Genomic DNA, 23,196 nt, shown 5'->3' on the forward strand with positions numbered 1-23,196 from the left:
ACAAGTAGCCAATAAAGAAAAGTTATTGAAACATTAATTATTTCTTTGAACTCATAGTCCCGATTAGTATACAGGTAGGCCGTATTGTTTTTAACGTTGAACAATTTTCCTAGTAAACTCCAATTTCAAATATTAATTTTCTCTTCCTTCCTTCCTTCCTTCCTTCCTTCCTTCCTTGAACTAGTGTTTGTCAGAACCATATTGTTGAGTGCATCATACAGTATTATACGCTGTAGCTTTATATTAAACGCACGAAATCAGTAGAGCAATGTTCTTTCAGCTTACTTTAGTGTCCTATATTTTTCTACATTCCTACATTCTGAAGCCATCTGTCCTCTTTTCTGGAAATGCCATCTGGTCACCTATCTACTGCAAGTGAAAGAAAATGACACTGAACTATGGACATCACTCAGTTGTGTTCTAAGGTATTCCTGATAATTATGTACCTGGAATTTCCTCACCCGTTTTAAAAGTTCAATTTTTGACTCGTATTTCTCTATAAATAGCAATGGTATTCGAAGTTTTGTCATTATACGCCAGATGCCACGGCAATGTATAATCGTTTAATTTTTGTTTTGCTAGTTGCTTTACGTCGCACAGATAGGTCTTATGGCGACAATGGGATGGCCTAGGAGTTGGAAGGAAGCGACCGTGCCCTTAATTAAGGTACAGCCCCAGCATTTGCCTGGTGTGAAAATGGGAAACCACGGAAAACCATTTTCAGGGCTGTCGACAGTGGGGCTCGAATCCACGATCTTCCGGATGCAAGCTCACAGCCGCGCGCCTCTACGCGCACGGTCAACTCGCCGGGTCGTTTCATTTTTGGGTTACCAAACTTCACCACGAAGATAATCGACTCCTGCCGATTCAACACTATGGATCCGAAGTATCACTAAAATTTTGCGAATAGCAGTAGGGCCTAATCATCCTTAACATTATCGTAGTCCAGGAATACACTAACAGAATATGAGCTATTCACCTTTTCTCAGCTAAACGAACGGAAGACGTAGCTAAACTATTGATTTCCAAACACCTGCAAATATTCTTGAAATACCTTTCATTATTACAACTTGCTTTACTCGCGCCGACACAGATAGATCTTATGGCGACGAATGAGATAGGAAAGGCCTGGAAGTGGGAATGAATCGGCCGTGACCTTAATTAAGGTACAGCCTTAGCATTTGCCTGGTGTAAAATGGAAAAACCATCTTCAGAGTTGCCGACAGTGGGGCTCGAACCCACTATCTGCCGGATGCGAGCTCATAGCTGCATGCTCCTAACTGCACAGCCAACTCGCCCGGTGAAATACTTTTCAAACAAAAGTTTCATATCGGGAAGCTCCCCAGAGTCTTTAAGAACTTTCCACAATAAACACGCCCATCTATCTAATGCAAGTGAAAGAAACCGACACTGAAGTATGGGCATCACTCAGTTGTGTCACGAATGTCCATTGATCTGCTGTGTCAGCTTCCAGATCATCTTTAATTGAAAGGTTACAGAAGTTTCCCCACTTCAATTGAACATAGCAAAACAAAGCTATCTCATACAAGCCACGAAGGCCTTTGGAGGAGTGGAGAATAAAAGTTTCCACTATTCATAACTTCGGCCCTAATTGGGATAGGGTGATAAGCTCTTTACCTGGCGGGCCTTGTTCCCTGAAATTAATTCTGGAGTAGGCTAAGTAGACCCCTCCCCCGAATTGAACTTGCTCTTCAAATATTTCTTCACCTTGTAGTAGTCCAAACGTACGGTGGCATCAAGTCATTAAGTCGAATGACCTAACTTTCCTCAACGCACTGCAAGAAAAGGAACTAACTGATTTGCGAGGATCACGCCCAGATAGACTTACCTAACATATGTTGTGTTTTGTCCATAGGAACTGTGAGACTCTGCTCCACTTGTTGAAGGGCAGTCTTGGTACTGGTATCCTGGCAATGCCCCTCGCCTTCTACCACGCAGGCTACGCCGTCGGTGTGGTGGGGACAATTCTAATCGGACTGGTTTGCACCTACTGCATTCATCTTCTGGTGAGTATTCACAGTTATCCATTGTCACACGAGTAGGCTAAAACATAATTGTAGTCCTTGAGGAGCAGTAAAGGATCCATCGCCTCATGATTGTCATTAGAATAGAAATAACGAAACTGTCACAAATATACTACTACTACTACTACTACTACTACTACTACTACTACTAATGTTTTTACAATTTGCTTTACGTTACACCGACACAGGTAGGTGACGACGGGATAGGAATGGGAAGGGAGCGTCCGTGCCTTAATTAATTGGTACAGCCCAAGCATTTTTCTTGTGTGAAAATGGGAGACCACGGAAAACCATCTTCAGGGCTGCCGACAGTGGGGGTTCGAACCCACTATCTACCGAATTCAAGCTGACAGTTTCGTGACTCAAAACCAAAGAGCCACTCCCTCGCTAGTAATAATAATAATAATAATAATAATAATAATAATAATAATAATAATAATAATAATAGCACGCTGGCGCAGTGGTCTCCCACCTGAATGGTCCCAGGTTTGAATTCTAGCGATTTCAGACTTTGGGCGGGGTGGGATAGGGTCGCCATAGGACCAGCAAGGTGTGAAAGACAGGGCATAAGGCCTTAAAACCTCGAACGTAACCTGAGCCTAGGTGCTCCACCGACCTCATATATATAAACTGTGCGAAGGTGACTCTGAATTAATAATAATAATAATAATAATAATAATAATAATAATAATAATAATAATAATAATAAACAATATGTTTTTGAAAATAATAGGTAAGTTATTTGTTTTCTTGCGAAATGTTGTTTGTGTGGGCACAGAACTTAATAATTGTAAAAAGGTTTCTGGTTTCTCAAGAGATATTTATAGACTGCACATAGCTTTGTCACTATAAGGAAATACATGGAATCTGAAAGAAACGCCCTTTCTGAAAATGAGTTTGTTGATCGATCAGCAGTTTGGACTTTCTAAGCCGCCAGGGAAGTGTGTGTGCGTGTGTGTGTGTGGAGGGGGGGATTTACGGATCCTTCGTCCAACAACATCTTCCGGCGACAATTGAAAATCAAAAGTTAAGTTCATTCTGTAGGCTTGTTACGAAATGGGCTGTGAATGTCTGGTTTCGTTTCCAAGTCGAGTGTCTGCAGTAGTGTGCTATATATAGCTCACCAGCACGAGAGCTGCCCCGCAGACACATTGCCACAAATCCATATTCAATCAATGCCAACAGAAGTTCTTTTGTATTCTACACCTGTATTTAAAGAATAAGCTCACATCAAAGTTAATACACCGAGAGCAACTCGATATAACCACTGGCGTCATTCTCGAGTTTGCAGAATCGATTGACCTAATTCACAGTCGTCTAATCTCATTCCAAGTTACACATGTTAAAAGCTGAGAGTGTCGCCTAAACCGTGGACCTGTCAGATATCAAAACATTAGTCTAGATCCTCAAATCAGTCCCTTATACTTACTACTGGCATGGACAGAACTCTGATCCAGCTTGCTTCTTACAGCAGCCACTCCGAGCCACCTTTTGAACAGACTAAAACAGAAGTAACACTCGCCTTGGTCGCCAAATGAACCGGCGCGCGATTGAAAGTTGTACTCCAACATTATAACACAACACAGCTCACGATTGTAACTTGAGCACATTTGAAAAAATGAATGCTTTAACGTAATCGCTGTTTTAAACGGACTGTTACAGTAACTGCACCCACGTGGTCAAGACATCTACTGAAGTACAGCGTTGGCGACAGTATTGTCGTAACTCGTGCTGAGAGTAGTCATGAAACGCGCGCCCAAGTTACCCCTCTCCTACCATGTGACAACACCGTTGGAGCATCTTCTCTCACCCATATCTTCCCCTAATCTATACTCTCTCTTGCGCTTTAGTCTGCTCAAAAGGTGGCCCTGAGAATAATGACCTTGGAAATGTTAATTAAACATACATTCAAAATAAAATTAAAATTGGATTCTTACATCGGGAAAATTCTCTGTCTTCCGCTGATCCTTTCATCAGCACATATCTTCTTTCTACTTTTATGCTGTCGGTAATATTATATCTTTTACGTCGTCTTTTTCTTGTATTTTACCTTTTTACCTTTTACCATCCCCTCCATAATATCTACAAGTCAGCAATCTCTTCTCACCCGGCATTACTTCCTATTTCTTATCAACCGTAGAAATTGTCTTCAACTCATTTTATCATCTCCTCATTCATCACTGTTTCAGTTCACCTGATCGTTTCTACCCCCCACAAAACCCACGTTTCAAAGGCTTTCAATCTCCGTTCATCTTGGGGATGGTTGCCTAGTTGCACTTCCCCTTAAAACGATAATCAACATCTCCATTCACCGTTCATTTTCCTTCCTAAATGTTACATCTCGAACCCGCCTAGAGCCGCACTCCACACAAAGCACTCTTTGAGTTCCTAAAACCTTCATCTTATTTCCTACATATCAGCTTCTTCTTACTCTTCTTCCTATTCTTCGAATAGTCCTTCCTTGGCTATTGCAATTCTGGCTCTCACGTCTTGAATACGTACCGTGTCCTCTCTTATCAATGTTCCTAGACACTAGAACGTTATGACTTTGTCCATTTTCTCCTCAATCAATCACCACTGATCCAGAGGAGCAACTACGGCGCAAATTTATGATCAAGCTTTCGGATGAACACCATTTACGAACCAGACTTATCCAGTTCATACCTGTAAGAGCTAGGTTTCCTACGTTTAGCAACAAGATTGATGATTTCTGAATGGTTCATAAGGCCTACCCTTATCTCGCTCATATAAAGAGACAATATATCAGAGACAATTGCAATGAAATTCGAAGCGTTCCGGAATGCTATTTCTCTGAAGGAATCTCATTCTACGTTAAATCAGTTCGATATCTTATCTCTAACGGCAGTCGGAAGTGCACTCAATTGAGACCACTATTTAATTAAATTGGAGTGGGCATCGCAGTAAAACGGTGACATTTTTGAAGGTCAATTGGGAGTCAACCACATCCGCTATCCAAGGCTTTTACAGCCTTCGAGTGAGTGTAGGGCGCGTTAAACTCTACCGCTTTCATATAATAGACCCTGTGCAAAGTATTTATTTATGTATTTAATTTAGTTTATTTGTTTTGTTAATTGTCCTATTCCTTGGCTGAGTGGTCGATTCATAAGGTTCCGGGTCCGATTCTCGGGCGTGTCGAGGATAATCACTTTGGGGCCTGGGTATTATTCATATCTGACCCGAAATTTCCTCTCGAAATGCATTAACACTATCGACTTTCCCAGAAACACGCACGAGTGAATACATTCCTCCACACAGGGTTGACGTTAGCTAACCGTAAATAATAATAATAATAATAATAATAATAATAATAATAATAATAATAATAATAATAATAATAATAAAAAACTGAAAAAGGCGACCCCTCAGGGCGAGGGAAAAACGATTGATGAAGGTTTATTTTGTTGATTTTAACCCATTCCTCATTATCTGAAATCACAAAGAGCTTCAGACTTGCCAAGAGGACCAAAGCGCCGCCAAGTGTTGAGTATCATGACCACACCTACATCCATTTGATTGGCATTCACCACTAGTTTCGCTGCTTATCTCATAACACTGCTTGTTGTTAGTTCCGCTTGCGTGGTTGATTAATAATAATAATAATAATAATAATAATAATAATAATAATAATAATAATAATAATAATAATAATAATAATAATAATTGGGAAGGGTCGCGCAGCTGTGAGCTTGCATCAGGGAGATAGTGGGTTCGAACCCCACTGTCGACAGCCCTGAAGATGGTTTTCCATGGTTTCCCATCTTTACACCAGTCAAATGCTGGGGCTGTAGCTTAATTAAGACCACGGCTGCTTCCTTCCAACGCTCGGCATTTCCTGTCCCATGGTCGCCATAAGACCTATCTGTGTGGTTGCGACGTAAAACAACTTGTAAAAATAATAGTAACAACAATAGTAATGTTATTGGTTTTATGTCCCACTAACTACTAGTAAGGTTTACGGGGACGCCGAGGTGCTGGCATTTTGTCTGGCAGGAGTTCTGTTACGTGCCTGTAAATCTTCCGAGGCTGGCGTATTTGAGCGCTTTCAGATACCACTGGACTGAGCCGAGATCGAACCCACCAACTTGGGCTCAGAAGGCGAGCACTCTACCGAATGAGCCACTCAAACCGGGCGAGTTGGCCGTGCAATTAGGAGCGCGCAGCTGTGAGCTCGCATCCGGGAGATGGTGGGTTTGAACCCCACTGTCGGCAGCCCTGAAGATGGTTTTCCGTGGTTTCCCATTTTCACACCAGGCAAATGCTGGCGCTGTACCTTAATTAAGGCTACGATCGCTTCCTTTCCATTCATAGGCCTCTCCTGTCCCATCGTCGCCATAAGACCTATCTGTGTCGGTGCAACGTAAAACAAATAGCAAAAAAAAAAAAAAAAAAAAGAAAGAAAAGAAAAGAGAGAGAGAGACACTCAACCCGGCTGAATGAACTCTTGTCCAATCGTCGTACAAGCATTAAAATCATTGTCGAGTGGAGAATCGAATCGGGGAGGTGGGGCACTCCGTGAAAAAGAGGTAGAGATGTTACCCTTACACATTCCATCATTCATTCCCCTTCTTACTCTCTGAGTCAATAGTTTAATTCACGCTAGCAGCAGCATGCTCCATGCAATAAGTGTTTTAGGTTATACCTATCTTGTCTTGCTACAACTTCTTTTGAAATCCATTTCTATGTTGTCATTGTTACACCTATCAATTCAGATTTCTCGCACCATTACTATCGCCTTTAAAATAGAACTTTTTGTAATATCTGATATTTCATCTTTGGGAGTTTTTCATTGTATAGGAACACAGTTTGGCCTCGAAAGAGACCTTCGCGCAAGAAGCCGAGAAGTTGGCTGACTTTACCAAATGATACGCGAAATCCCTTATCTTGATTGTACCATTATTCTTCTCATCGTAACCCTGTTTGTTGGAATCAACATTTACCGCCATATGAACATGTCTTAGCTACCCACCTACATTGGATCTTTGGCATAAAATATGTTGTCCCAAAAAGCATATTCCCTGTCCTCTAAATTACTCATGTCAAAACGTGTTTTAATCTGTGTTGTGTCATAGTGGGTGACCTCGATGTTGAAGTTCATTAGCACACAGCAATGTATCAACTAAACACTGTACTTCGTTGTGGTTACATCATAGACTCAGCTGATCAGATTTCGCAATATTGTGTTCCAGATCAAAGCCGAATATGAACTCTGCAAGAGACGGCGGATACCAAGTCTCAACTACCCCGAGACTGCTGAGGCTGCTCTGGAGGCGGGTCCTGGCTTCTTCTCCGCCGTGGCCCCCTATGCAGGGTAAGGCTCATTACAGTAAACCAACTACTCAAGTAAATGAATCCATTAGAGAAGCACAGTTGAACAGAAGTTCCCCTTCTGTGCTCAATTGCATAGACCCATTCAAATGACATTTAAGGATGCTTAAGTATCATACAATCCGTACTTACCGCAGTTGAAAGGACGTCAAAGAATTGCATGTCTATAATTATAGGAACCAGTTATAAATAGCAATTATTCTGTTAATCTCAATCAGATCTTATTTATTTATTTATTTATTTATTTATTTATTTATTTATTTATTTATTTATTTATTTATTTATTTATTTATTCGCGTCTTATTCTCTGAGTCAGTAGTTAATCCATGCTAGGAGCAGCGCCTTCCATGCACCAGTGAGTGTTCTAGTTCATACCTATATTGTCTTGCAACAACTTCCTTTGAATTTGATTTCTATGTTGTCATTGTTACAACTATCACTTAACATTTCCATGAACCATTACTGTGGCTTTCAAAATATGAGGTGTCGACGTAGGAAATGTAGGAAATATGTGGAAACGAAAGTGAATGATAACGTTATTTGCTTTACGTCCCACTAACTACTTTTACGGTTTTCGGAGACGCCGAGGTGTCGGAATTTAGTCCCGCAGGAGTTCCTTTACGTGCCAGTAAATCTGCCGACACGAAGCTGACGTATTTCAGCACCTTCAAATACCACCGGACTGAGCCAGAATCGAACCTGCCACTTTGGGGTCAGAAGGCCAACGCCTCAACCGTCTGAGACACTCAGCCCGGCAGGGAAACTAAAAGTATCCTTGAACTTCGTAAACTGATTGCCGCCAGGGTCGAAAGAGGACAAGAGTGGAACACACAAGATTATACAAGGAAAGATGTAAGCAAAGAGTCTAGCATAAGTAAGTGAAGAAATTCAGCTGGGACTTCTTACTTACTATGCTCATTTGAAAATAGTGAGCTCGTAGAATTAAAACACTTCTTTGTTATTTTAGGAAGTCTGTGATGTAAAGCAATAGGGTATTGCCATAGCATTAGATTTTGTTCCAAGAGCGGGGAGACAGTATACACTATTTTAAAGAATAATACGAGGCTATGGAAGTGAAACATAGATTATACATAACTAGCTCAAAAAGGTAGAGAACAGAAACTTTTGAAATGTGGTGTTACAGAAAAATGCTGGAGATGGACAGATCGAATGACGAATGAAGAGATACTGAACTGAATTGGTAAGAGGAGATCCATTTGGCTAAATTTGAAGAGAAGAAGAGATAGAATGATAGGACACATCTTAAGACACCCATGACTTGTTCAGTTGGTTTTTGAAGGAAGTCTAGGTGGTAATAATAGTAGGGGTAGACCAAGGTATGAATGTGACAAGCAGATTAGAGCAGATGTGCTGTAGGATGCAATAGTTACGTAGAAATGAAAATATTAGCACAGGATAGGGTGGCGTGGAGAGCTGTATCAAACCAGTCTGTGGACTGATGAGTCTAATAATAATAATAATAATAATAATAATAATAATAATAATAATAATAATAATAATAATAATAATAATAATAATAATAATGCTTGCAGAAGAGCGTTATGATAAAAAAGGGAAAATAAAAAGAAAACACTTTCCCCTTGGCGAAAATAAAATGATCATAAATATGTCTCTCGATCATGACCATCCATCAACGGTTGCTAAGTTCAGATGGCCACCAGCCATAAGACAGCTTGCATGGTTGCTAGGTAACATTGTCTGGCATCCACATTACATCACAGTCTGCATGGTTGCTAGGGTTACACTTCCGTCACGGTAACGTCCGTAACATACATTTTTAGATGACCCCCAACCATAAGACATTTAATGTCAAAATAGTTCTAAGGAAATAATCACAAATCCTGTAATTCCTCGTGTGCATAATATTGCCTTCCTTTCTTATAAACGCACTGAAACTAAGCTGTGAGAGCAGGTTGATACTACTACTACTACTAAACGTTTTCATTCCTCCCCTGAAGGGGGAGGCGGGCCTCTTAGACGGTGACGCCGTCTCTCAGGCCGGGAGATTTGTTACGGTGAAGGAGATGTGCGGAGGTGAGGGGGTGGGCGGCCGTATCTACACTACGAACTGTCCCGGCATTCGCCTTCGTGCAGGAGAATGGAAAAGCACGGAAAACCATTCTCAGGACAGCCGACGGCCCCAGACATAATATGTGTTGACCATTCTAGGTTTTAGTACGTAATATTACTGGAAGGAGCTGTAACGTCATCGGAAGTTCAGGCAATTCGAATACATGCTATCTAAAAGAGAAACGCCTAATCTACCACAAACTTATGGATGATTTTAGAGCGTGAAGTTCGGCACTGTGCCCCACACCCGTCTCCCGAATGCAGAGGCGTAGAGCCACGGTAGAGCCGTGGCCAGCTTTCCTCTGCTCCGTTGGCCGGTCAGAGTACAGAGCTGTTGGACCACGGGCAAGCCGTGGCCTCTTAAGGGCCGAAACCAACTCGAGCAGGTTGATAGCGGATCGACAACGTAAAGACAAACACAGCTGCAAACCTGATTGAGGTGATAATTTTAGTTTAAGAAGAAATACAGCGAGATTTAGTAAGATACTAAGTCATTTTTTTATGTGCCACATTTCTTTGTGAATGCGTAGGCCTACGAAATCTCTCCAGAGCTACATACATTCAGAAACATACATTTAGATATGATTCTCATGCCATATTATTGTCAACTTTCTTTAAATTACTTAGGAGATTTGGCGTATTTCAGTCATACCGACAGGAAGCTCAAATTTTCACCATCAAACCGATACCTATGGTCTGTTTAAGCGTCTTACATCAGTACCATTAGTATGTAGAGTGTATGTTTGCAAACCCTCGTACGTTAGTAAGGGCTGGATAATGACAGACTTCTGGCAATAAGCGATTGATGCATCGGATGTTTGGTAATGGAGGCCGACGTGTGACCACCAAACCTGGCTGATAGTGTGACGTCATAACGCCATTTTAGTGTTTAATGTGCCTCGTACGAACATTCACACCTCAAACAGAATACATGACGAAGAAACAGACATAATATGTGTTGACCATTCTAGGTTTTAGTACGTAATATTACTGGAAGGAGCTGTAACGTCATCGGAAGTTCAGGCAATTAGAATACATGCTATCTAAAAGAGAAACGCCTAATCTACCACAAACTTATGGATGATTTTAGAGACGTGTTTAAACTCCTTAAAGCCACAGATCAATGGCCAAGGGAAGGTTCGTCCACAGTAATATGGTTGTATGTAAATTCCACCGCGGATTCAGTTTCACATTGAAAGCTATAAACACAATTTCAACAAATAGCCCAATATTTAGCAGAATTATAGTTACTATGTATTGCAAATGGTATTCCCTTTGAGTTTCACGAGACTTAACGTGGGAATTTTGAAAACATAAGAAATATAACAGAAAAGATGTTTTATTTTTATTTTCAAATCATCTCAAATAGGCGAAAGGACAAAATGATAATTGCCGTTTAGCTCCGACTGAATTGATTGACTTGCCACACGGTACCAGTATCAAACAAAACTGAAGAAGTTACATCACTCATTGCAAGCATTTTATATGCATGTGCAATTCGTTCTATTTCACTCATTCGTCCATATTTCTTTTATCAGAATTGCTATAAATAGGTACTACAGCTAACTCCTAGAATTAACAAGGTGACTTGCAAACACAGGAACGAAACGCCATGACATTATTGTACTCAAAATCTTTGTTGTGAAAATAACTAACTCTGGAATATTTCCATATTTTTTTAAAACATTTTGCATTCAAAATGGATCTTTCACTTCTGGCCCAGTGTAACTAAGTTGTTTAGTATTTCCTTTCCACAGATGTTCTTAGATTATTACATGTGACCATTTAGACAGTTAATGGACACGCTAGAGTGGTATTAAATTTAATCATTTTGTTATTACTTTCGTAGTAAATCTAAAATTTATATTTAAATCACTTAATGTAAGAATACAATACTGAAGAATTGAAACCATAAATATCATGTTTAAAGGAAGGTCCTTAATATTGATTACAGGTCATATCCATTATAGCTTTGATTTGTACTATCTTTAGTATTCCTCCCCTTTCCCATTTTCTTTTTTGTAAGCAGCATTCTTCGTTAATCTTAGTATCGTTGTACTATTAATATATCATTTTTCTCTCTGTAGTCATGTCGTGAACATCTTCCTGCTCATCTACCAGCTCGGTACATGCTGCGTCTACGTCGTCTTCGTGGCAACCAACATCCAGGCAGTAAGTAACAAATCAAAATTTATGCAGGAGTCATTCTGAACGAGTAAGGATCACATGATCACATTATTATTTTTAGGCATGTTATCATTGAATCAATCAGCTTTGTCTTTAGCCCACTCGATAGCTGCAGTCGCTTAAGTGCGGCCAGTATCCAGTAATCGGGAGATAGTGGGTTTGAGTCCCACTGTCGGCAGCCCTGAAGATGGTTTTCCGTGGTTTCCCATTTTCACACCAGGCAAATGCCGGGGCTGTGTCTTAATTAAGGCCACGGCCGCTTTCTTCCATTCCCTAGGCCTTTCCTATCCCATCGTCGCCGTAAGACATATCTGTGTCGGTGCGACGTAAAGCAAATAGCAAAAAAATGTATTTAGCCCTCCTCTTAGGCCGTGAATTACCACGGATCGCTAACTAGGTCGGACTCATGACTTGTATTGGGTCATATGATGCCCAGGAATGTTTGGGTCGGAGTATGAGGTTATCGTAACGATGTAAATTTTATTACATAACAAAACCATCGCAAAGATAACCCCCAGATTAGAGCCTATGGCTGTTATAAGCATATTGAAGTGGGACAGACAGTATGTTTCTGATAGTGCTGGTGATTATTATTTTAAGGGACAAATACAATGAGATGATCAATCCTCTCTTACCTCTAACCGGAGTAAATGTAAGAAGTCCAACCCGTAAAAGGAAGAAGTTATCAGCGAAAGAAAGAGAAAGTCCTTGAAGGGCATGAATATGAAAGACTCTTGGTCTTGCTAATGCATCAAGGACGGAAGAGGGTATGAGTTGACCAAGGGATATGAGATAGAAATGTAAAAGAGGAGCAGGCACAAGTAAGTAGAAAAAATGCCATACTCAGTTTGAATGCAAACGGTCGATACTCCACACTCTCGAGACGAGGTCCCCTGCTCAGAGGGTTCTTTAGCGTCGAGATGTAAGAGATTTGAGAGATGTGAGAGGATTTTCCTGTCTTCAGACATAAATGAAAATGAAAACCTACAACCTGTCTTCCAGTAATTGACCGGGTCAGGGATGGAATGAATGAAGCAGATATAGGCTATTAGTACGATGGGGTCGCCACTCCCAAAGTGATTTATTAATGACTGATAGATGCTATGAAGTGATAATGGAGAGTGTTGCTGGAATGAAAGATGACAGGGAAAACCGGAGTACCCGGAGAAAAACCTGTCCCGCCTCCGCTTGGTCCAGCACAAATCTCACACGCAACGACCGGGATTTGAACCACAGTATTCAGTGGTGAGAGGCCGACGCGCTGCTGTCTGAGCTACGGAGGCTCCCCTTCAGACATAAATACTATCAGCAAAACATGCACTATAGTCCGTTTTGGTTGAAAGCGTCCTGCGCGAGAAATGGTTGCGCATGCAGTGGTGGGAGCTATCGTCCCCCCACTCCTACAGCAGGTCCAGTCGCCAGGCTAGCGCTGAAGTGAAAACGTCTCTCAAGCGGCGCGTGTTGTTACGTGCGGGCTAAGTTGAAATTACTGAAGTGACGAGCATGGCTTCTAGGTCCTCTTCTAAATCTGGGAGACCACTGCGAGGCTAGGCACGTGAAAGTGTTTATACCATGAGTGAACATATGAAACATATCATCCAGATCTCAATCACACTGAGTCGGTTTGGGGAGATATCAAAGGAGAGGTCCGTGATAAGAATATATCTCACCGGGCGAGTTGGCCGTGCGCGTAGAGGCGCGTGGCTGTGAGCTTGCATCCGGGAGATAGTAGGTTCGAATCCCACTATCGGCAGCCCTGAAGATGGTTTTCCGTGATTTCCCATTTTCACACCAGGCAAATGCTGGGGCTGTACCTTAATTAAGGCTACGGCCGCTTCCTTCCAACTCCAAGGCCTTTCCTATCCCATCGTCGCCATAAGACCTATCTGTGTCGGTGCGACGTAAAGCCCCTAGCAAAAAAAAACAAGAATATATCTCAATTAAAAGTAATACAGCATAATTAGTTTTTTAGCATAAAAATGTGTGCCATAGCATCTCTAATGCATTCACTGTTCATAAATGAGGCGCTCCTACTCCCAATATAAATAAAAATGCTTATTCTGTACGAAATATTTCTCTGTCTTATAGATCACTCGTGACTTGACAGCAGACACACTCGACAAAAAGGAAGCTCTTTGCGGATATTGCTTGCACAGTATTCGCAAGACAAACGGAAAAAATGTTGCGACCACGTAAAAGACACTGAGCAGGAATACTGGGAGCGTGACAACACCATGCATAAGGAATTAGAATTAGACCAGTCCGACATCAACCTCGGTGAAACTTCAGATGACACTGATTCAGACGAGAGTGAAGATTATTCTGAATAATTTGTAAATACGATCCCTGAACTCCGAATATTAAACAAACGTGACCATAGAACACGTAAGAAGTCCGAAAATATTTTTGCTCTGATTTTATGAGACAGATTTATATTGTCTATTGTTCCGGAGCATTTTGTTGCTGTTTTCGTTGTTGTTTTTGTTGCTGCTGTTGCTGTAGGAGACCTGTTCTCTCAGTCATAACAATAGCAGGTTATTCAAGAGTATTATATATTATTATATTTCTTCTGATGGACAAGAAAAGTAGACATTGTTAATGTTATTATGAAAGTAGCTGAAGTATTTCTACTAATGCTTCTTCTCTGCATTTTCCCGACAAATTTGCATTAATTAATCTCTTTTATACGTATTTCACTAGAAATCACGTTAAGTAGATTATATCTCCAGGCTGTCAGTGGAAACAACTTCCTCCTATTCGTTAGGCAATTGATGAACTGATAGCGCGTACCGATGCGCCTTTCCTTGGTATACAGTACAGTACAGTTTCAAACGAACTTCCTTTATTCGCAGTATTACCAGTTGCAAGTTACTGTCTTATGTTCAATTGATTTTCTACCAAATGGTTCAAACCTTTCAATTTTATATAACAGATTTCATATTCGTAAGAATGTATAAGAATAAATTAAAGGCTACAGAGTGCCAAAATATTGACCTCCACTTTTACTATACACTGAGATTTATTTCACGTTGTGTCGAAAGCATCATCCGATATGAATTCTTTTAGGCATGACCCTCTGATTTCTTGACGTCACCAACATTTACGACGAAAGTTACGAAGTATTTCCGTACTGGAATAGAACTGAAATTTTAGAATGTTATGCTCAAAGGCCTGTGTAGTTAATTGACAAGGTTTTAAGGCAGACAATCGAAATATAAGACTCGATTTGCACAATGTACGGTACTATTTTATTTTCACTAGTTTATCATATTAAGTAATTCCTACACCTTTGAGTTAGTGTGATGTATGTACACCGATGAGCCATTGCATAATGACCACCCCGACCCGAGAACGTATCGCGCCTAAGCTTTCCACACTATTTCAGTCAGTTCCCAGGGCTACGTCCGCTGCCTGAACTCGACTGTGTCAGATGGAGGAAAGGTTCAAGTTCTTCCCCCACCACCAGCGCGAACGCTCCCATAGTTCCTCGCACACGAGGCTAGGCCACACCTCCGGTCGTCCAGAAAGACGCTTACTACGAAGATGGACTATAGAAGCTACAGTAAATGGCTAACCACTCAATCACTTTGACCATCAAGATTATTTACCTGATAACCTTGCCGACGCCGTAGCCATGGCGAAACTCTAGTTCACGTGAGATCTCCATAGTTAAACTACATTGGACAAGGTCAGCATTTAGATGGGCAGCCACGTTTTAGTGGCTGGAGGAGAGACGGAAATGATTGGTAACCGTACATCCAGTAACCTCCGACGTAAGATGACTGATAATAATTACCCGTTGGCCTAGCTGGGGCCACTGACTGGTCCGCCAACATTCTGATTCGGATAAGGCAGACATATGATTACTAAAATTCAGATTTTTATGTCCTAAGAACGTTACAAATAAGCAAACAAATGTAATTGAAAGACCAAAACAGGAAAAGAAACTCTTGAAACTTATTTATGTACAGTTTATTGATTTTTTAACTATGTGTTGTCTTCATCCAGGACAGCTCCACTACATTGCAAAATGTCAGTCATAATGCAGAAATTTGTAAGATCAAAATAGGCCCCTATAATCCTAAATTAGACGGGCTGAGTGGCTCAGACGGTTAAGGCGCTGGCCTTCTGACTCCAACTTGGCAGGTTCGATCCTGGCTCAGTCCGGTGATATTTGAAGGTGCTCAAATATGTCAGCCTCGTGTCGGTAGATTTACTGGCACGTAAAATAACTCCTGCGGGACAAAATTCCGGCACCTCGGCGTCTCCGAAAACCGTAAAAGTAGTTAGTGGGACGTAAAGCAAGTATTATTATTATTATTATTATTATTATTATTATTATTATTATTATTATTATTATTATTATTATTATTAGACTATTATTATTATTATTATTATTATTATTATTATTATTATTATTATTATTAATCCTAAATTAGCCATTTAAAATACAAGGTTAGCAGTTAGAAAACAAAAACAGGCATTAAAACAAAATACAAAAATCAAGTCAGGAAATAAATAACAGTTTCTTTAATATCCGAACAGAATAGAACCGATTCTTGTCCCGATCACAGATGACCATCCAGTGGGGAGAGAGTATTTAATTAATTGATTAACTGATTTACAGAGTGTATCTCAAATATTTTTAGCAAATATCAGGAGAGTCATCTTTGAAGGAATTTTGAAGGAATAGAAAACAGGCTGTGAAAGTGTCCTGTTTGAGAAGTACTTCATTTCATGGTTGTAAAAGCGTTACAAAATTTCTTAAACAGGCGCTGAGAATGACTGTGCGTCCTTAGCTGTCACGACAGCGAGCACGAGGCCGGTATTGGTAGCAGAGTAGACAGCAGTAGAGAAAACGTACACGAACTGAGACAAAACAGGTGCAAATTGTAAATGGCTTTTTTTGTGGCTGTGATGATATCACAACCTGCACCGTTCTGGCAGAATACCTCAAGGCAAAGATAACACTTATTGTTACCGCAGTCTACAGTTATACTGGTTTGTTTACAGGAGTTCTTAACTTCTGACTCATTCCTCCCAGACAATCGGCATACGGACAGAAGTCTGCCACAGTATGACCCTCCCACTGCTCTCAAGTTTTACAAACACTTGACTACTACTACTAGCCTCCGAGAGGTAGACACCCTCTCTCAGGGTAGAAAATACGTTGTGGTGATCCGAGGTTCGGAGAAGGGTGAGAGTTGAGCGGCCGTAGCCTATAAAGGGAACTGTCCTGGCACTTGCCTAAGTGAGTAGAATGGAAAACCACTGGAAACCACTTTCAGGACAACTGACGATGTGACCAACTCTCCGCCTCCTGAATGCAGAACTCTATTTCAAACCATATCTGTTCGGTCAAGACCTTGATAGAATTACAAACTGCGCTATTACAAAGCAACCGTCTTCACTACTGTACATTAAATTAGGTTTGTGCTCACACAGTATTCATTCAAACAACACGTCTCTGCAATATTTATACACGCTTTAAGAGGATGGATCTGTCGACCTATGGTCTCATATTCAGGACAATATGACATTTTTTCTCACTGGTATAAAATTAAATCCACCTCTATGCCTTCAGGGATACCCATTCTGACATTCGTTAAAAGGATATCAGATACATCCTGCATACAGCCAGTTATTTCTATTTCAGAACTACTAGAGATATTCTAAACAATACACAAAATATTTTACCAACGTATTAAACTACAATTCACTTACAGTCGCTCTCTCTCTCTCTCTCTCTCTCTCTCTCTCCCTCTAGATATACAGTATATATATTCAAGAGTCTCTCCTCGAAATAATATTGGCATTTAAACATACACGAATTTGTGAAGTATTTCCTAAACCTTATCTAAATCACAGTATCTAGAGTACTTCCTCATTACCAGCTACATTTTACATCGTTCTTTTCCTCTTCCTTCGATTTCCTTTCCCACATTCCTCTAACAGAGATTCAATTCTTATAATTTTACTAATAAGTCCACCTGTTCAATACTTATCGTGTTGATTATGATAAAAGTTCTTTAAACATTAGGATATGTTTCGGCCTATCATATTTGACCATCTTCAGTTGTCATTAAAATGTATCTAAATACTTTTAAAAAGTGAAATGACATTACAATGATACATACAAAAAATTAAACCTACACATTGGTATTGAAATAAAATAAGTGTCCGCTTTTTTACGGATGTTGCTTTACTGATTTGTGAGACAGAGAATGTTCTAGTAAATTCTTCCTTGCAAATCGAATGACATAATGTAAAGACGTCACTCTAACAAATTTCTGACACTTGTGACGAATGCCGGTCTTGATATGACTGGAAGCATTGGACTTTTAGAACCTTGACAAGTTTTCTGTGTCAATTCGTAAGTTGTAATCCTCCCTAATTCACTTTACTCTGTGTGTGCCAATTTTTTGACTTCATTACGAAAATACATAGATTTTCCTTGTTTTCATTTATGCTAATGTTTACTGATGGAGTGGATGAGGAGCTGACTTCTACATATTGCTGTTTGTCTGTTTGAAACTCTTGCGATAATGTGTTACAGATTGGTTTCTTCTTGTTCTAGGTGATGGATCAGTACGTCGGCGAGATCGATGTTCGGATATACATGCTTATTCTACTGCTACCCCTAATCCTCATCAATTGGGTTCGAAATCTGAAACTGTTGGCGCCCTTCTCCACCCTCGCAAACATTCTTACCCTCGTTGGCTTCGGTATCACCATCTACTACCTGTTCGACACAGTGCCTGAACTGGGAGACAAGAGTCCCATTGGCTCTGTACAAAATATGCCGCTCTTCTTCGGGACTGTGCTCTTTGCACTGGAGGCCATCGGAGTGGTAAGTTCATGTTAGCAGTACTCAGTAGTATATACTCGAATATAAAAAAGAAAGAAAGGATTGGTCGTCAGGTTGAGAATACCAAACTGGAACAAATGGATCATTTCAGGAATTTAGGAACTGTATTCTTCCAGGATGTAGTACCTATGCGATGTAAAATTTAATCAGGGAGCAGCCAAGACAATGCATTGAGCTCGTAGTCGCGAACAACGGTATTTTGTAAGAAAGAAGTCAGCCCTTGGAAGAAACTTTTACATCTTACTTTGTACTGGAGCAAAAGCTGAATAGACTTAGAATTTCGTATTCATAATTTGGAAGTAACAGACACGGTACGGAAGTAGCGAGGATGATTGCTGGCAAAACACGATGGGAAAAATGGCAGGTGGTACTCGGAATGAGAAGATATAGACTAAATTAGGAATAAACTTGCTGAATGAAGTCGTACATGTAAACCAGTTTCATATAAGTCGAAAGGAGAGAAGGTTACCTAGGTGAATAATGGCGGGTAAGAGAAGTAAAGGGACACCAAGGCAACGATGTTATGGTTTTAAATTATTTAATGACACAAAATAGTTTTAACCAAACTAGGCCACATAGCTAGTTGCAAATAGAGGACTGTGGAAGCGCATATTATTTTCACAGAAACTTGCACAACTGTATGCTGAAAATCATAACAGTCTATAATGAAGATGTAGAGTATGTGCGCGTATATATATGTAATACAATAAATAGTAAATCCTGATTTTCTATGAAAACAAAGGTTTAGAACATTAAAAGAAACACATCTTCATATACTGTATATTCTGTAAACCCACCTAAAATTAATATATAAATCCGTCTTCTGTTAATTCTACGAACACGCCGCAATGGTATCTTTTAGATCAGCCCTGTCTACCGAGATTTCAATTTTCCTGCACTTCATTAGATCTTTCCACAACATAGATCTGATTTCCACTATTTTCCATATATAGATTCTAAGGACTGATTTCCTTATTGCATGACATTCTTGCAATATAAGGTGACAGCACCTGCCAGTTCTCTGTTGCACCATCATGTTGATCAGGGGCCAGCCTGTTATTTCCTGTTCTTGGATGCCATGTACAGCACAATGCCAAAATTATTTTACGGTAAGAATGTCTCCTTGGCTATAATCCAACTTGATGATTCAGCACATAGTGCATATCGGTATTCTGTATTCAGTTCTTCACACTATTTCTCTTTACCATAAGTGAAATATTTTAATTTGACTCTTGTAATTTTGTGGTCTGTTGACTGGAACAAAACAAGGACAACTTCTTGTAACTTGAATAAGAGGATAAAAGAGTCCTCCCCATCATAGAATGCAGATATCATCTAACGAATGGGAGTAACCTAAGAGAGAAAAGTGAAGGGTTTCCTAGGCCGTGCATATCTAATACTCTGGGGTCATTAACCATTTATTTGGCAGATTGTGCAAAGTCGCAATAAAGATAAATTAAATACCATTCATAAGAATAATAAGGCAATGTTCATTAACATAGCAGTCAGTATATATGTTGACACATGTTGCTTGAGATCAGTAGCGGCGACTAAGGGGGGCGAGAGGGGGAAGTCGCCCCCCCCCACTTTGTATGGAAAACATAACATTTTTATTCCATTTTAACCGGCTGAAACTAGGAATTATTAAAAAACAATTTGTGCAAATTTTTAATTATTTCAATTATTATCGAAAATACGCACAAAATGTCGCTTGCCGCGGCTAACCGATTTGTATAGCGCCACAGCAAGTAGTGGAGACTTCGCAAATGCTATGAGGAAGGGGAACGGGGTTATATTTTTTGCCAAGGTCGTAGACACTGAGGTATGGTTCACCTGCTTGCCGCTTCTATTCGTCAGTTAGGCAGTCTCTTTAACATTGTCTGTTAGTTTCTTAAAGTGTAGTCAAATACTAAATGATTTCTTAGTTTTATAATCGCGCCGTACTTCTATTTAATTGTAATACGTGTGTAATATTATTTATTTGGTGAAAATATCGTATTGAATCAAAATCTCAAAAAATTATTATTGCCGCACTTAAGTTAGTAAACTGTCACCTTTACCTTTCTGTCGAAATTCGCTCTAAAAGCATCAAAAACTTACCATTTTGTAGCTTTTTTTGTTCAGTTTTGATGTGTATAATCCCCCCCCCCCCCGGCTGTACCCCTCAACCTGGCTACTTTCTGTTTTTTATATCCCCCCCCCCCCACTTCTAATCCCCAATCGCCGCTACTGCTTGAAATCAGTAGCGTAGCCAGGATCGATCGACAGGGAGGGGGTTATAGTTACAAAATTATGATATGGTGCGCGCATGCGTGAGTGTCTTAAGGACAGATACAAGTAAATTATGTTGATATTCATATTGTAGTACCGGCACATTGCAATATGTGTCCGGCTCCATGGCTAAATGGCTAGCGTGCTGGCCTTTGCTCCAAAGGGGCCCGGGTTCGATTCCCGGCCTGGTCGGGGATTTTAACCCTCATGGGTTAACTCCGATGGCTCGGGGGCTGGATTTATATGCCGTCTTCATTAGAATTCATCCTCATAGACGCGCAGGTCGCCTATATGGCGTCAGCTCGAAAGACCTGCACCAGGCATCTTGCTAACCCCACACAAGGCCCTTTTCAGCATAGCAGACAAGGCCACCTGGGCGACGTACTGGTCCTTCATTCCAGTTGTATCCCCCTGACCCCCGACCCAAAGTCTCACAGTGGGTTCCGAATCCACTATCTCCCGAATGCAAATTGACATCGACTGGTGTTTCTTAAAGCCGTATACTAGTAAGAGAAATCCACCTCCATAGCGTAACGGTTAGCACTCTTAGCTGCCGTCGTCGAAGGCCCGGGTTCCATTTCTGGTACTGCTAAGAATAGTAGGAGGGCTGGTGTGTGGTTAAAATGGTACATACAGCTCACCTCGAATAAGGAGATGTCTCTAAAGAGCTGCATCACATCGGGCCGAGGACACGCATTTACTTTTTAAGAGATGGCCAACGCACGTCTTCAGTACTATAAAATTGTGAATATCTGCCCTGCACCCTCTCTGTCCCATTTGAACTGGCTGCCACTGCTAAAATGCTTGAGTGCTTTCAATTGTTGTTAACATGGCAGTCTGAATCTGTGAAATATAATAATGCTTCCCTACTGGGAACTCAGTTAATAATAATAATAATAATAATAATAATAATAATAATAATAATAATAATAATAATAATAATAATAATGTTTGCTTAACTTCTCGCAATTGCTATAAATTTTAAGCGATAACAGGGTATTTGTCCCTTAGGAGTTCTTCATCATGTCGGTAGTCAATAATCCGAAGATGTAAACACTCTCAGATGATTTTGACTTCAGAAGGATTAGCCAACTCTACGAATGAATTCAGCAGAGGAAGAAGAATTCTGACCTCTAAATTGATGAAAAAAAAGAAGAAGAGTACGTTCACCAAAAGCAGAAATTTGAAAGACTGCTCTTGGGATAATATAACAGTAGTCATAATGAAAGACTCTGAAGTTCTACAGTAGAGTAAGGTGTTTTATCTTTCATTGCAGATTCTGCCTCTGGAGAACAACATGAAGACGCCTAAGTCCTTCGGAGGTCCTGTTGGCGTTCTTAACAAAGCCATGTTCGTCATCATACTGCTGTACGTGGGTATAGGATTCCTGGGATACATGCGGTTCGGATCAGAGGTTGCGGGAAGCATCACCCTGAATCTGCCCAAGGATGAGATGTAAGTATCTTCAAAATACTATAGCCTTTACTTCAATTCACATTTTATACTTGCCTTTGTGTTGCCAAAATCAGGTGTAGGTTATGGTAGATATTCTGCTTGCTATACATGCATCAAGTATGCTAAATGTTTATCTTAATTTGTGCTTCCCCTCTGTCAGCTATTCAAATTTGTTCCTAACATTATAATTCTGCTAGATATGTCCAGTTATATCTATAAATACGGCAACATTTATTATAAAAAATAACAAAAAATGTAGTACTCACACACGTGTAATAGAAACGCACTACTTCTTACACTTCTTAAAAACATTTGAAAATGGGGCCCTAACTGAGATGAAATATAAGGCTGAATACGGCACAAAAACCCAGTCCCCGAGCCATAGGAATCAACTAATGAAAGTTAAAATCCCCGACCCGACCTAGAATCGAACCCGGGACTCCTTGTACCAAAGACCAGGATGGTAACCATTTATCCATGGACCCGGATGACACAAAATTAAAGTTGCCTTGTTGTCAGTTGGTTATACTGGGGCTTAGTTCCATTGTGTGGCCAGAAGACGGCATTTACTTAAATAACGAAATTTACTTTACAGATATCATTAGTACAGTTAATACACTCATTTACTTTCAACATTTGGAGATACGTTTGGAAAAAAGGCGTATTTCTATTTTTCGTAAGAGTTCATTTATTCGTTTATTTCATCGATTATCCATCCGACACACTAAAACCGAAAAATTTATTCATGACGCCTCCGATTATTCTACGGGATACAACTGAATGATATTTGAAACTCATTCGATTATTTATTCGATTATTTAAATAATCGAATGGAGGTTATTCGATTATTAAAAGTATTCGATCATCCCATCACTAGTCCCCACAGTCGGCCGTCCTGAGAATGGTTTTCCGTGATTTTCCATTCTCCGGCAT

At 40.2% G+C, this 23,196-nt stretch overlaps 1 protein-coding gene across 2 annotated transcripts in view; it reads left to right on the plus strand.

Moving 5' to 3' along the window:
• The window catches only part of LOC136874019 (proton-coupled amino acid transporter-like protein CG1139), a 239,912-nt gene that overhangs the window by 206,307 nt on the left and 10,409 nt on the right, over positions 1-23,196 (plus strand). For both annotated transcript variants that reach the window (XM_067147485.2, XM_067147484.2), the window contains exons 5-9: positions 1,877-2,027; positions 7,253-7,374; positions 11,570-11,654; positions 18,247-18,519; positions 22,085-22,263. In XM_067147485.2, the coding sequence (XP_067003586.1) occupies positions 1,877-2,027; positions 7,253-7,374; positions 11,570-11,654; positions 18,247-18,519; positions 22,085-22,263 (810 nt within the window). The remainder of the gene's footprint in view (positions 1-1,876; positions 2,028-7,252; positions 7,375-11,569; positions 11,655-18,246; positions 18,520-22,084; positions 22,264-23,196) is intronic.

The sequence above is a fragment of the Anabrus simplex genome, chromosome 5 (assembly GCF_040414725.1).
Source record: "Anabrus simplex isolate iqAnaSimp1 chromosome 5, ASM4041472v1, whole genome shotgun sequence".
NCBI lineage: Eukaryota > Metazoa > Arthropoda > Insecta > Orthoptera > Tettigoniidae > Anabrus > Anabrus simplex.